A 15,480-nucleotide genomic window follows, 5' to 3' on the forward strand; every position below is an offset into this window, starting at 1 on the left:
AGATGTATTCTCTATATCTCTCCCTCTATTCCTCCCACTATATTCCCTACACTCTCTCTGACTGTATTTTTAGCCCCCTGCCTGTCACACTATCATGCTTACCACAGCACTTTCTCCCTAAGATCAGACCACACCGGGAATGAAAACTCATAGAGATATCGCCTTACCTTTGCCTTTCTTACTCCTCAGTACAGAACTACTGAACGCACACACTCTCACAACCTCGGCTCTGAGGCATATACAGAAAACATGGGCTCCAACAACAAGAAATATGCTCAAACGATATTTGTATGTGTCTGAGGCTTCATCCTAGGATCAGGGATGAAATATTGGGTGTGGCTCCCCACCACTCTGCTCCCTCCCTCCCTCTCACCATCCCCTCTCCTCTCCTCTGCTAGCTAGCTGCACCATCCCTCCCATCCATCTTCCCATTTCTCCTCCTCTTTCCCTGCCCTTCCATTTCTCTCTCTCTCTTTCTCATGCTTTGTCTCTCTCTCCTCTCTTGCGTTGTCTCTCTCCTCTGTCCTCTGCCTCAGCTTCTGCTTACAGCCATGCCTGGCAATCTAACTCACGTAAGTGATGCTCCTCTCTTTCTCTTCTCCCATTATAAGGCATTATACTGTTCTACATCAGTTAATGCCACGTTATAATGATGTGCTTATTAAACTAGTGGTGCTGTATTTGTAGGAGTACAGTATCCCTCTACTACAATATGTTATCTAATCCCCTGCACCCCGCTCTGCTAACCATATGTACTTGTTATATACAGGCAGTATCTACCCATACACTTAGTAGTTCTGTTTCATTATGTAGTTCTTAGTATGAAGCCCAATGGTGGCGTTCACCCATGGTGTGTGTTATTTTGATGAACATCCCCCTCTATGGGTGACAAGCTGACGTTGCACTGAGGAAATGACAATGACAGTGCAGTGGACTCTACACATCAAGTCCTGTGTCTTTTCCCTCACCTGTAATCTGTCCCCTTCCTCTCTCTCTCTCCAGTACGTTTTGCCCCCTACCGCCCCCCGGATATCGCCCTCAAGCCCCTTCTGTTCGAGGTGCCCAGCCTGACAGCTGATTCGCTCTTCACCGGGAGGGAGTGGCTCTTCCAGGAAGTGGACGCCCATCTTCACGGCGACAACTCGGCAGCCAATCGAGGTGTGGTTGTCGTGGGCAACGTGGGCTTCGGCAAGACTGCCATCATCTCCCGCCTGGTGGCACTCAGCTGCCACGGCAACCGCATGAGGCAGATCGCCTCAGACAGCCCCCACGCCTCGCCCAAACGTATGCTTATACCGTCCTACAGGAGTGTGTGTGTATAACAATGCTGGCTGCTGCTAGAAGGGCCTGTTGTACTGGGCAGTGGTGGAAAAAGTACCCAATTGTCATACTTGAGTAAAGGTATAGAGAGATACCGTAATAGAAAGTTACTCAAGTGAAAGTCACCCAGTAAAATACTCCTTGAGTAAAAGTATTTGGTTCTAACTATACTTAAGTATCAAAAGTAAATGGAATTGGTAAAAGTAACATAAGTAAAAGTATAAATCATTTCAAATTCCTTATATTAAGCAAACCATATGGTACCATTTTCTTGTTTTTAAAATGTAGATAGCCAGGGGTACACTCAGACATAATTTACAAATGATGCATTTGTGTTTAGTGAGTCTGCCAGATCAGAGGCAGTAGGGATGACCATGTGTTCTCTTGATAAGCGTGTGAATTTGACAATTTTCCTGTCCTGCTAAGCATTCAGCATGTAACGAGTACTTTTGGGTGTCAGGGAAAATGTATTGAGTAAAAAGTATATTCTTTTGGGGGGGGAATGTAGTGGAGTAAAAGTTGTCAAAAATATGAATAGTGAAGTACAGATACCCCCCAAAAATACTTTAGTATTTTAAAGTCATTAGACACTGGGCATGTGTCTTAAGATGCGTATAAAAAGCATTCTTGTGTCTGTGTAAATAATGCACACAGTAAATGCACTCAACTCCCTCCTTTCTCTCTCTCCCCCCTCTCTCACTCTCTCTCTCTCACTCTCTCACTCTCTCAGATGGAGAGACCCTGCCCCTCACCCAGCCCCAGCACTCCCATGGCACCCTGGGGGGCAGCTGCCCTGGCACCCCCGAGATGAGGAGGCGCCAGGAGGAGGCTTTACGGCGGCTCGCCTCACAGGTACAGTACTACTACACCACCACACCACGGCTGCATCTCAGTAGTCTTAAGTACCATTCAAAACCCCCTGACCAGCTGGGTGAATCCTTGCTCAGAGGTACATGTCTGGTTTACACTATGTTCTATTTTTATTTGAACGTTCTACAACGGTGTGCCTTACTGAACGTGGCCCGGATTCAACTAATTAACTGGTCATTGAGACATTGCTAAGGGGGAAGGTGTGTTGATGCTGTCAAAGCCTGCTCACCTGCTCCTTTGTTCTTCAGTGTCAGCAGCTTTTTCCTACAGCGTCTCTGGTCTGGTAACTGTCTCTGCCCTCTGACCTCCTTGTGGCCTTGTTCTCTCCCTTCTCACATTATTATTCATTCTCTCTATCCGCTGCCGCTCTTCTCTCATTCTCTCCGTTATCTGCATTCTGTTCATTCTACATCCTTTTCTCTCTCCATGCTCTCTCCCTATGTCCTTAACCCATCCTGTCTAGCAACACTGATGCTAATATCTTCCTTTAGTCACTTAGCACTCTCTCTCCCCCTCTTCCTCCATCCACTGTCAACTCCTGCTATCCAATCTGGCTCTTCATTCCGTCCCTTTTTCTCTGTCTATCTCTCTTTCCATTCCATTTTCATGACTGGTGGTGTTGTGCAGACACATCAGAAAAACAAAGGGAAGCTCTCACTCCCCCCCCCCCCCCCCCCCCCCCCCCCATCTCTCTCTCTATCTTGTTTCCTCTGTCTCTCTGTGCTATGGCCTAATGAAATATGCATAGGCCCAGGGAGCAGTGTTCCAGCCGAGCCATTAGATCCCCTTAGCGGCCACATGCATTCTTAATGATAGCCTGCTCCAGTGGTTGACCCACACACACACTTTCTACACACACTTTACACTCACACTTTACACACCCACACTACACACAACTCTACCACACACAAGCATCACAAATACTACACACATCCCTGTGGATGTCAGTTGCCAGAAGTATACGGCTATGAATCTGTGTATGACCTTCGGAGTGAAGCTCTCTAATCTAGTCTGAAATGTTCCTGAGGGAAGCTTTACGTTGGAGCTGGTCTGTGAAGCCTACTGGCATTCTTCAGCACTCCAAGTCCATCCAAGGCGGCGCTGTATTATACTGTACATTCAACTACAGATCTAGGATCAGACTGCCTAACCTTATCCAACAAGGGGATTAAAAATTATCTGATCCTGGACCATTTCACCACCCCCAGGGTCTTAGTGCCAGTCAACTCCTCTGACACACTAGAGACAAAAACCTGACAGTCACAACAAGCTACACAGCAGTCATCACTCTTCAATGAATAATGTAACATGGTATTGTTTTTCGACATTGTTTTAATGAAGCCTCAATCTGTAGCTGTGCTTCAGTCTGCGTTAAATCTCTTGTGTCATAAAGATAATAGTGGTTAGTTGGCACAGAATGTCACCTAGGCCTGTTTGGTTCGTGTTTTATTTGATTGTTACGTGCTGAAGATTCAAGACGGAATATATTTGTGTGGGTTGACTTGCACCCTCTTCAAATCCAATTTCTTTGGTCACATACACATGTTTAGCAGATGTTATTGCATGTGTAGCGAAGTGCTTGTGGATTCAGTTAAATGTACCTCTCTCTTTGGAAAAATAAAGTGTGATAATCAGAGATATCTAGATAAAATATATTTTCAATTTCAATGGGATCACCTATATAAAAGTAATCTTTTTTTTATTTTTTATCTCACTTCCACTCTCTATCGCCCCCAGGTGGTGGCATACCACTACTGCCAGGCGGACAATGCCTACACATGCCTGGTGCCAGAGTTTGTCCACAACGTGGCGGCTCTGCTGTGCCGGGCACCCCAGCTCATGGCCTACAGGGAGCAGCTGCTACGGGAGCCCCACCTGCAGAGCACCCTCAGTCTGCGCTCCTGTGTCCAGGACCCCCTCAATGCCTTCAGGAGGGGTGTGCTGGAGCCCCTCGACGTCCTGCACAGAGGTCAGGGGTGTTCAAGGTTTTATGGAACTGCACAGGAGCTGTGCATTTGATAAATTGTTATTTTCTCTCAGGGTTTGGGCCAGCTCCATTCATGTTTTCCAAAAAACAACAAAATGCCCCATCTCAGTAGTTAATAGTCAATTCTTTCCACTCCTTGTCCTGATAAACAACCTTGTTGTCTTTGTGTTCATCAGAGAGGAAGATAGCATGTGAGGAGGACCTGATCATTCTGGTAGACGGGCTGAATGAGGCAGAGTTCCACAAGCCGGACTACGGCGACACCATCACCTCCTTCCTGTGTAAGACCATGGAACGCTTTCCTCCCTGGCTCAAACTGGTGGTCACCGTCAGGACCTCCCTACAGGAGATCACACATCCCCTCCCGTTCCACCGTATCTCTCTTGACCGCCTGGAGGAGAATGATGCCATAGACCAGGACCTGCAGGTAGGGTTCAGGTTTACACCAAACCATCTGTCTGACGTCTTTACTCTCTGATAGTCATCTCTCACTTCAACCTCAATCATTGTAGTAAAAGTAGTCAACCGTGATTTAAAACGATTATCAACTATTGTGATAAAAGCGGTCATGGTGATAGTATTACACCCCACCCCCCCAAGTTATCATGATGCTGAACTCCTTTTTCTCCCCGACCTGCAGGGCTACCTGCTGCAGAGGATACAGGGCAGTGCTGAGATCCAGAGCAACGTGTCTCTCAACGGGCGTCTGGACAACGCAGCCTTCGCCAAGCTGAGCACCCACCTCAAGGCCCTGAGCCGCGGCTCTTACCTCTACCTGAAGCTGACGCTGGACCTCATCGAGAAGGGCTACCTGGTGCTCAAGAGCTCCAGCTTCAAGGTGAGTCTGTGTCTCGGTCCTGGAGCTATATACTGTATGTCTCAAGGTTTTTGCTTGTGTTCCATACTCTGCCTGTTTGTCTGTTTATCTCTCTCTGTGAAAGTTTGTATGATGTTTCCTTACAAAACTGACCCGAGGTGTTTCTCCATGTCTCCCCCCAGGTGGTGCCGGTGAGCCTGGCTGAGGTGTACCTGCTGCAGCTCAACATGCGTTTCCCCACCCAGTCGTCCTTCGAGCGTGCCCTCCCCCTGCTCAACGTGGCCGTTGCCTCCCTCCACCCCCTCACGGACGAGCAGGCGTATGGGGCAGTGAATGCTGGTGCCGTGCGAGGCCCCGCCCTGGACTGGGAAGATTTCCAGGGGAGACTGGAGCTGCTATCGCCCTTCCTGGTGCGGAGGAGGGACGGAACACGTATGTTCACACACCCCTCCTTCAGGGAGTGGCTCATCTGGAGGGAGGACGGGGAGAAGACCAAGTTCCTCTGTGACCCGAGGTAGGGAGACACTGGTCCCCTGAGAGGAACAAACAGACCCTCTGCAAAGCCAGTGTGTACCTGGAACATCAATGTTTACAGCTTGAATTTGTGGAGCTTTCTGTTCTTAATTTCTCTCCCTCTCTCTACATCTTATCTTTCTCCACTTTCCCTCTTTTCTTCCTCGCCATCTCTCTGTCACTGTAGGAGTGGCCACACGCTCCTGGCCTTCTGGTTCTCACGTCAGGAGGGCAAACTGAACCGGCAGCAGACCATAGAGCTGGGCCACCACATCCTCAAAGCACACATCTTTAAGGTAACGACACACCACCACAAAATCACTACAGCATGCTAGCACACCTCCAACATCTGGGTCAATAGGTTCTACCCACTGTGCAGTAACACTGTTGTTGATATTACTGTTATCTTCTCCACAGGGCCTGAGTAAGAAGGTTGGGGTCTCTTCGTCAGTCCTGCAGGGGCTATGGGTCTCTTACAGCACAGAGGGGCTCTCCACTGCTCTGGCCTCACTGAGGAACCTTTACACACCCAACATCAAGGTACTGGACACACACTCACAACAGCAGTGGCCTAACCAAAGCACTATTGCATTACATGTTTGATGTATTGGTTATACGTCTGACACTCCTCCCTCTAGGTGAGCCGTTTGTTGGTCCTAGGCGGCGCCAACGTTAACTACCGTTCTGAGGTTCTGAACAACGCCCCATTGCTGTGTGTCCACGCCCACCTGGGCTACGCGGAGACAGCCGGCCTGCTGCTGGAGAATGGAGCGCACGTAGACGGGGAGTCCGACAGCGGCCTCACCCCGCTGGGCTATGCCGCCGCCGCTGGACACCTGTCCATCGTCACTGCGCTCTGCGCCTGCAAGGCCAAGGTCAGGCTGTGCATACTGTCACTTTGGCAATTGAGGTTTATTACAACAGCATTATGATGCATTTACACAACACGATATAACTCTCTGGTAGCAGAATGTACCAATAGGTATTTTTGAACACGTGACGTCTGTGTGTGTGCATGTGTATAATGACCCTCGCTCTCCCTGTGTGTAGGTGGACCACCTGGACAGGAACGGTCAGTGTGCGCTGGTGCACGCTGCACTGCGAGGACACCTGCAGGTGGTCAAGTTCCTGATGCAGAGTGACTGGAACCCTGACGGACAGCCTCAAGGAGCCTTCACCAAGAGTCACGCTGTCCAGCAGGCCCTTATAGCAGGGGCCAGCATGGGATACACAGAGGTACACACGCATGTGCACACACACACACACACACAAACACACACCCACCGTACACACACTAAGTCTGAATGTTGTCTCCTGTACAGATCGCCTCTTACCTATTGGACCTGCCAGAGAAGGATGAGGAGGAGGAGGAGCGAGCACAGATCAACAACTTTGACACACTCTGGGGAGAGACTGGTACGTGTTGTATTAGTTTGTTTGTGTATGACTGTATCAAAGTCTGTCGAATGCTTTTACCCACACTGACCCTGGCTTCCCCCTCTCCCACTGTAGCTCTGACTGCAGCAGCAGGCAGGGGGAAGCTGGATGTGTGCAGGCTGCTGTTGGAACAAGGGGCAGCGGTTGGACAGCCTAACCGCCGGGGCATCGTGCCTCTCTTCAGCGCTGTGCGCCAGGGACATTGGCAGGTGGGTGGGCACTTTTGAATTTCGCACCCATTTATTATTTCAAGTCACCAAGCCATGCAAATATGGCAAATATGGAAATATTAAAATACACTACTAGCAATGATAGAGAACAATGGTGACCAAAAATACTAACGTAGCTAGCTACATGCTATCTGGTTTCTTCCTCCTCAGATAGTGGACCTGCTGTTGAACCATGGAGCTGACGTCAACATGGCAGACAAGCAGGGCCGCACGCCCCTCATGATGACCTCCTCAGAGGGCCACCTCGGCACAGCGGAGTTCCTACTGGCACAAGGTCAGAGTTCAGTTCATCCTCAACATCACCACCACCCACTCTACTACTCTCATTGGTTCAGAGTACCTAGCGTAAAAGTACAAAGGCAACTGCAAAAGTGTAGGTTTGACTTGCACATGGGCAACATGTAGCAAATACATAAAGTATGTGTAATATTTAGTAATGGACAAAAACAGCTGCCAGGTCGCCATGTTATGACCCTGGCTGCCATGGAAACATGACCTTTAACCCCCTCTTGCAGGTGCGTCTCTGGCCCAGATGGACAAGGAAGGTCTGACTGCTCTGAGCTGGGCGTGTCTGAAGGGCCACATGCCATTGGTGCGCTGTCTGGTTGAGAGGGGCGCGGCCACTGCCCACGCCGATAAGAGTGGACGCACCCCCCTGGACCTGGCATCTTTCTACGGAGACTCAGAAGTGGTAAGTGGTCGCTGGTCGCCACGTTGATGACCTCCCCATGGCAGTGCAGCACAGAGAAAGTTGTTTTCACTGTTGTTGATTGGAATAAGTACCTGAAGGTAGAATGCTCGTCTGTTCTTTCTCTCCTCCTCCTCTTCATTTTCCCCCTCAAATTTTCTTCATCCTTTAACTCCCATCTTCCCTCTCTTATCTTGTCTGTCTGTCTCCAGGTGCAGTATCTGGTGGACCACGGGGCGATGATAGAGCATGTGGACTACAGTGGGATGCGACCTCTGGACCGGGCCGTGGGCTGCAGGAACACCTCTGTGGTGGTGGCTCTGCTCAAGAAGGGAGCCAAGATGGGTACGAACTGACTAGAGGTCACTAGTCACACACAGATTTAAAAACACTGGTGTAAAGGACTGTCTTCTAATTGTGCAATATTGTTCTACTTTAGCTTCAGTGGTTTAGCTACAACTTTAGTCAGTTACAGTTCTATTCAGTATACTGGTGTTTCCCCTCGGTAGGATTATAGTGGCCATTGACTCCTATAATGTTGTCAACTACTGCCTGAATCTCTTCCCTATGTGGTTTGGTGCTCACCAAGGCTTCGCCAATGCCTTCCTGCCCAGTCACCACTAACCCCCCTCCTCTGTTTCCACCATGTTTATAATGGTGGATGTGAGGCCCCTCCCTCTGCTCCTACTGCTGCTGACATTGCTGTTGCACCTTTTTCTTTTGCTGACACTTTTTTGGCCACAGCTTCTCACTTCTGCCTCTCTGTTCTTTTCTTCATCTCACTCACTCCCTCCTCCCTACTCACTCACTTTTCATTTTCTCGCTCTCACTTTCTCGCACACACACACACACACTCTCTCTCTTGGTTCCTGTTATTGGGTTGGTTACATTATGTTTCCTCTCATTTCACCCACCTAACTCCCTTCTCTAACCTGTCACTCATAACCCTGGCTCCGCCCCCTCTCCGTAATCAGGATATCAGACTCTTCCCAGTCGACCCCGAGGTAACACAGTTTGCCCTCTCTCTGTATACATCTCTGATCTCACTCTCTCATCCTCTTTTTTTACCCTCCTTTCTCTTTATATGTGGCTTTGTGAAGTGAGCTAACCATTCAAGTCATCCACTGCCCGATAAGAGATTGTGACACAAACACCACAAGGCCCACAGTCCATGCATTCCCCCTGCTGGTGGGAAGCCATAAATGCATGTGTGAACCCCCTCTGCTCTGGCATGGCTTGTGCTTGCCTGTCCCCCCCTACACAGCATGCAGAATAACACAGAATAACTCTGGCTAATAAGGAGATATTATTGTATATTCATGTTGGGTGAGATTGGCATTGGAACATAAATAAGTTGATTGTTTTCCCAGTGGCTTTACTAGAGATTAAGTTACTGATTCTGTGCTTGAGTCAGATCCTTCCTGCACCAGGTATGACATCAATATCTATGTATCCATCTGTTAGCTGAGCGCTTAAATGGCACATGCAGGGGCAAAGAAACCCCAAACCTGTCTGTCTCAGTAAGTCACGCCATATTTATCTTGGGTAGAGCTTCATCATCATCTCGACCTCTCAACTGGTTTCGCTCCACTCCGAGGTGAAGTTGCCCCTACCTACAGATCTAGGATCAGTTTGCGCTCTCCAAATGCTAACGTAAACCATTAATGGAGGGGAAAAACAAAACAGACCTTAGATCAGCGTCTAGGGGCAACTTCACCCTACCCTCTCTTGTCCTTCTCATTGTCGGTCCTTGTACTCTGAGACACGCCCCCTCTTCCTGTCATTGCCACCCTCCTCTCTCCTGCCACTTCCCGTTACCCATCATGCCCCCTGCTGTCTTCCGCCAGGTCCGGCCACCTGGGCCATGGCCACCTCCAAACCCGACATCATGATCGTCCTGCTCAGCAAGCTGATAGAGGAAGGAGATGGCTTCTACAAGGTCAGCCCTTCCTAGAATATAGCAATATAGCACAGTGGTCATTGAGGGCTACTGTTGTGGTGCCAAACCGTGCTAGTCTCTCACCTTTCTGAGGGTTTTTTCTTCTACCCATCCTGTAGAAAGGTAAAGTGAAGGAGGCGGCCCAGCGGTACCAGTATGCCTTAAAGAAGTTCCCCTGCGAGGGCTTCAGCGAGGACCTCAAGACCTTCAGAGAGCTCAAGGTGTCCCTCCTCCTCAACCTGTCTCGCTGTCGGAGGAAAATGAATGTGAGTGACACTCCACTGCACCCTCCTCTATCCCCTCACCCCACCTGGCTGTGACTGGAGCTGCTTTTTTTTGCTTACACTCAACAGCATTACCATCTGCAAGGTTTACCAAGACATTACAATACAAAACAACTGTATTATCCCTCATTGGGATGTATGCTTGTTCATTGTGCTTACAATACAACGACCCAAACAAAGATATTTAGCTCCTCTGATAGATTATGGGTTTCAAAAGGTTGACAGCGATATTGTGCAAAAATGTACAGTAGATCAGACTTCAACATAATAGCTGAAGGTAAATCTCCCTCAACTCTAGCCTCATCTAACCTAGGCCCATATCCCTGCATCTTCCATTCCCTCTTATAGTTTGCTTGGTTTTGGTTTGTGTTTGTAGCTCTGGTAACTTTAGAGGTGCAAGGGGAGGTTGGTTTGGGTCAGAGCCATAGTGGCCAGCTGAGGTTCTAATGACAGGGCAGTGCAACAGCGGTTTCTGTGCGTGTGAATGTGTTTGTATGTCTCTGAAAGTCTGTGTCCTGTGTTTGTTCATATCAATGTTTTTAATTGCTCAATTTACATGGTATCGTCATGGACTTTTTATTTGTCAGTGTCGTCCATTTGTCTTTCAGTTTTTTTTTCTTGGGTGTCTTCTATCTGAACCCAAGTTTCCATCGATCTCATCGACTCAGTTATTCACTTCTGTTTTACTCTGTATGGTTATATGTATGACTGATACAAGACTCCTGAATGACTCTCATATGACTCATGTTTGACTCTGTACATGGTTCTATGTACGACTCATCTATAACCTTTTTTCCATTAATCTCTTGACTCATTTTTGACTCGCCTCTTGACTCATTTCTGACTCATGTACCGCTCCACGCGTGGCTCTGTGAATGACTGTCGGCCCTGTTGCTGTTGTTGCTTGCAGGACTTTGGGATGGCTGAGGAGTTTGCTACCAAGGCGCTAGAGTTGAAATCCAAATCGTACGAGGCCTTTTACGCCAGAGCCCGCGCCAAGCGCAGCAGCAGGTAACCGTAGCGATGGGGAGAACAGGGAGGCGGAGGCCTAGCGCAGAGTGAGCTCAGTCTTAGGATCCAATTGGGCCCTCTCATGTCACATGATCACCAGGTTTCCAATGCGCTGTAGACAGATGACTACAGGGGGACATAAGAGTTCATGAGCATTTTGGCCATGTTTTTCACCCTATGTCATGTTGAGTGGTTTTTATGTCTGCTTACACATCCTGTATCCCCTTAGCCCTATGACTTGTTCATTCTCTTGCTCATTGTCATGGCTCATTTTTTAAATATTTTAGTGTACTTTGCCCGACTACTATGTGAGGGCAAGTAGTTTGAACAGTTGTGGTGCTGTCATTTTGACCACATGCTACTCCCTCAGTCTTTGGTTTCATGCTTTGTCGTGCTCATCTGTACCCCCTCCACCTCTCCTGCTCCTCCCTCATAATGCTTTCTCTTCTTTCTCAATCTCCCTATTTTCTCTCTTGATATTCCCCTCTTCACCCCCTCGTGTATCCACCTCAGGCAGTTCCACGCAGCCCTGGAGGACCTGAATGAGGCCACCCTCCTTTGCCCCAACAACCGGGAGATCCAGCGCCTGCTGCAGAGGGTGGAGGAGGAGTGTCTTCAGTTCGAGGAGCAACAGGAGCTGGACCCTCCCCCATCCCCTCCCAGAGAGCAGGCCCCGCCCCCTCCCCAGTCCCTGGAGCCCCGCCTGGAGGACATGCAGCCAGTGCAGGACTTGTTTGAAGAGGACGAGGACTACCTGGAGCAGGACCTAGAGAGCCTCCCCATCGGCATGACTCCCGAGCCCCGCTCAAGCCCCTCTGGCCTGCCCCTCATCCAGAGCCTGCTGCCCTCCCCGGGCCACCGCAACTCGCCCTACCTCTCCGGAGGCCCCTCCATGGTCCAGGCTTTCGAGCTGCCCCCTAGCCCCCCTACCATGTCCTCTCCCACGCACCAAGGCTACCAGTCCTCCTCGCCATCACTTTCCCCGACGCACCAGTGCTCCCACTACCGGCCTAGCCCTCCGCACACCTCCACAGCCCACCAGGCTTCCGCTACGCAGTACAACTTCAGCCCACCACCTTCGCCTCTCCGCCGGGGGCAGTACCACGCCAGCCCCACCTCAGAGAGCGGAGGAGGTCTATACCGGCCACAGTCGGCCTCAGCCCGCTACCAGTCGGAGCAGATACCCGGCCGGCCGAAGTCTCCGCTGTCTAAGATGAGCAGCCAGCGCTCCTTCCAGCTGCCCTCCCAGCAGCAGCCTCCCCAGCAGGGCCAGTGGCTGCAGCCTGCCAAGGCTCAGATCGTACGCACCAACCAGCCCAGCTCCGCTGTGCACTCCAGTGCTGTGCTGGGCACCAGTGCCTACAGCCAGATGGCCCACTCCATGAGCACCCGCCTCCCCCCCGACCTGGCTGAGCTGGGGGACGGGGTGAATATATACCCCAGTGCCCTGGAAGGGAGGCCCACGCTGCAGGTGCAGGCCAGCCTCAGTGCAGGAGCACTGTACCAACATGGTGGGATCCAGATGGTCCCAATGGAGGACGAGCTCCCCCAGCGGCCCTCCTCAGCTTACCGGCCTGGAGGTCCGCGCTACAGCCAGGCCCCCCAGATCAGCCGCAGCCAGTCGGCAGCGTACTACCCTGTCTCACCTCAGATGGAGATGGAGTTAGAGATGGAGCACCAGGCGGCGCTGGGATCACCGGAGAACCCCCACGGCCTGCGCCGACCTGTCAGTGCCACCAACGCAGAGCCAAAGCCACACGCACCCACTCCCCGGCCCCTCATGCACTCCCAGAGCGTAGGCCTCCGCTTCTCCCCCTCCAACACAAGCCTGGGTGGGGTCTCTGCAGCTAATCTAGCCCCAGGCTTCCGGGGCTCCACCTCGGCCCAGCAGATGGAAATCCCTCTACAGCTGTCCTACGAGGATGGTAGTGTCTACTGCGACGACCTCTCGCCTGTGTCTCCTCCACAGTGCAGCGACATAAGGGTGGTGGGAGGGACGTACCCAGACAAGGCGCTCCGCTCCAGAAACACACCTTTCATGGGCGTTGTCGACAAGACAGCGCGGACTCACCAGTACCTGCCACCACAACCGCAGACAATAGGGCGCTCCTGGGCCATCTCTTCCCTGGACACGGTAGTGACAAGCTCCACCACGTCTCCAGGGAACATTGGCCCTCAGCATGGCTACAGCCAACAGCCCAGCCTGGGACACATCGCCTACTACAACCGCACCAACAACGCCCACAACGGACACCTCCTGGACGATGACTACTACCAGCCACCAGCTAACAGCTCACGGGGTGGCAGGGCAGATGGCATGGGCCGTGTGAGCCAGGCGCCATCCTACCCAGACGTCAAGGTGGCCCGGACACTGCCTGTGGCCCAGGCCTACCAGGACAGCGAGTACATGCAGCACTCCAGGGACAGGCAGGGCCCCACATCCCCTATCAAACCAAAGAGACCTTTCGTGGAGTCAAACGTGTAGGGAGGGACTGAGGGAGATGACTGATAAGCCTGCAGATATTTTGATTTGCAGTGACTTAGAGACAACCCCAAGGGTATGTGATGAGACTGGGAAGGCAACACTACTGCAGACAAACACATTTAAACTCTCCTCCCATGCATCTTCTTTGCCTCTGTCCTTCACAGCCATTTACTATGGATGAATACAAGAAAGCCTAAAACTGCAGTTTGCCAGGTGAATCCAACACCTCCAGTACTCCAGAATATGTTGGCCTTCTGTTTGCAGAGTAGTTTGTATAGTCAGTGGAGGGGACAGGGATGATCCACAACTTTAGGAACTGGAGTCTGTTGGAAAAGCATGTAGGACTAATACCACACACCCTGACCTGGAAACCTCCAGATCTCAAGCAGGGGAGACTGCTGCCTGCCATTTTCTCCCTGCCCCTGAATGCCTGTCCTGGGATGGTCACACTCAAGCCATGGGCACTTCCCTGCTTCACCTGTTGAAGTCCAAACTCTCAATGCCTTCTTCAGAACAACTCAATAGAAGGCCGCCCTTCACTAAGATGACCATGTTCTCTGCTGTAAATGTGACTGAAAAAAGACTTCAACATACTTGTACATAGGAAAAGCAACAAAAAAAAAAGTAATATTTATCATTTAAGTTATGTTTGTAAATACATTATATATATTATTTCCATTGGATTGTATTTTTTTTTCTTTGCTCAAGAAGTGACATGCAGCAGGCTTTGAAGCTTTTGGGAAACGGGCATTTCTTCTTTTCCAATAACTTGAATGTTTCCTTTTACAGTTGAATTATCTCTACCAGCCCAATCTGCAGTTATTCAAACATAACACTGTACTACATACACTTTTGGCCACTAAAGGGTCAAAGATGTTGGCAGCATGCACACATGACTTCAAATGACCCAAGTGGTCATTGAAGGACTATTTTTATCCGTCCATAAAACAATGGAAATTAGGTGGTCAGACGTTGTCTTCAATATAGAACAGAAATGGGTCCAAAGCTAATATTTAGGTTAAGGATGTAAACAGAGTTGTTGTCAGCCTATATATATTCAGAAATGTACAAAACCATCCAACGTGTGCATTTTCATGAAACTAGATATGTTTTGAAAAAATACACTGAAGAAAGTGATGGTTGGACTAGATTATGATCTATCTATACAAGGTTGTCAATTGTGATGGATTTCAGGCAACGCAGTTTACCCACCAGTTTGGTAACGCCTTTATCCCCTACTGGCACTTAGTATGAACAACAATCAGTTAAACAGATACTTCTCTTACAAGAACATGTGAAGTTTACATTTTTATTTACTGTTGTCATTTTTACTCAGTCATTTGTTACTTTAAAATGTCAAACATTTAGGCTAACAGTTTTATTTGTATTTATTTACTGTGTATTGTTTGGTAATAGGTGGAACCTCTGATCAGACTGTTCATAAACACTCCAACCAGGAAGTTAATGAGCCAGTTGGTTGATATTAACAAGCGGTGCATCCAAAGGTTAACCCTACAGTCAATACCCTCTCATGTCTGGATTAACACCCAAAATAACATATTTTCAATAAACTTTTTTTATATATAGTTTGTGAATAATTGTGCTGCATAGAAATGCATGTTTGTTCTCTGCTTACTCCCATGCTGATATAAACATGTCATTTGTTTGTATTGCAGTTATCAATATTTGGAGAGGGAGGCAAATCTTTTTTTTTTCAGTTTTTTGGGGCTTGCTGAGCAGAGTTCTGTAAATTGTCTGTATATGTGAGTTGTGGTGTTTTTGAAACGAGAAGGTAATAAGAAACATGCAATTGTAAAATGTACTTATTTAAAACTGGTTACCACGTCAAGGAAAATAAATGTGGGTCGGCTCTTACTTTTAGCTTGTTCACACCATCAG

At 49.3% G+C, this 15,480-nt stretch overlaps 1 protein-coding gene across 6 annotated transcripts in view; it reads left to right on the forward strand.

Moving 5' to 3' along the window:
- The window catches only part of tanc2a (tetratricopeptide repeat, ankyrin repeat and coiled-coil containing 2a), a 135,828-nt gene extending 120,388 nt beyond the window's left edge, over positions 1–15,440 (forward strand). For 2 of the 6 annotated variants that reach the window (XM_090196500.1, XM_090196501.1), the window contains exons 9-29: positions 537–572; positions 1,003–1,284; positions 2,051–2,172; positions 3,928–4,159; positions 4,354–4,598; positions 4,812–5,015; positions 5,177–5,508; positions 5,695–5,803; positions 5,925–6,047; positions 6,146–6,382; positions 6,558–6,743; positions 6,830–6,923; positions 7,020–7,153; positions 7,325–7,448; positions 7,690–7,865; positions 8,075–8,207; positions 8,837–8,866; positions 9,710–9,801; positions 9,921–10,067; positions 10,996–11,096; positions 11,610–15,440. In XM_090196500.1, coding sequence (XP_090052626.1) covers positions 537–572; positions 1,003–1,284; positions 2,051–2,172; positions 3,928–4,159; positions 4,354–4,598; positions 4,812–5,015; positions 5,177–5,508; positions 5,695–5,803; positions 5,925–6,047; positions 6,146–6,382; positions 6,558–6,743; positions 6,830–6,923; positions 7,020–7,153; positions 7,325–7,448; positions 7,690–7,865; positions 8,075–8,207; positions 8,837–8,866; positions 9,710–9,801; positions 9,921–10,067; positions 10,996–11,096; positions 11,610–13,581 — 5,111 coding nt within the window. In that variant the 3' untranslated portion in view covers positions 13,582–15,440. The remainder of the gene's footprint in view (positions 1–536; positions 573–1,002; positions 1,285–2,050; positions 2,173–3,927; positions 4,160–4,353; positions 4,599–4,811; positions 5,016–5,176; positions 5,509–5,694; positions 5,804–5,924; positions 6,048–6,145; positions 6,383–6,557; positions 6,744–6,829; positions 6,924–7,019; positions 7,154–7,324; positions 7,449–7,689; positions 7,866–8,074; positions 8,208–8,836; positions 8,867–9,709; positions 9,802–9,920; positions 10,068–10,995; positions 11,097–11,609) is intronic. The other 4 variants (XM_090196503.1, XM_090196504.1, XM_090196502.1 and 1 more) reach the window with 3 other exon arrangements.
- The last annotated feature ends 40 nt before the right edge of the window (positions 15,441–15,480 follow it).

This window comes from Oncorhynchus mykiss, chromosome 13, assembly GCF_057628025.1.
Source record: "Oncorhynchus mykiss isolate SJ-2025 chromosome 13, ASM5762802v1, whole genome shotgun sequence".
Lineage (NCBI taxonomy): Eukaryota > Metazoa > Chordata > Actinopteri > Salmoniformes > Salmonidae > Oncorhynchus > Oncorhynchus mykiss.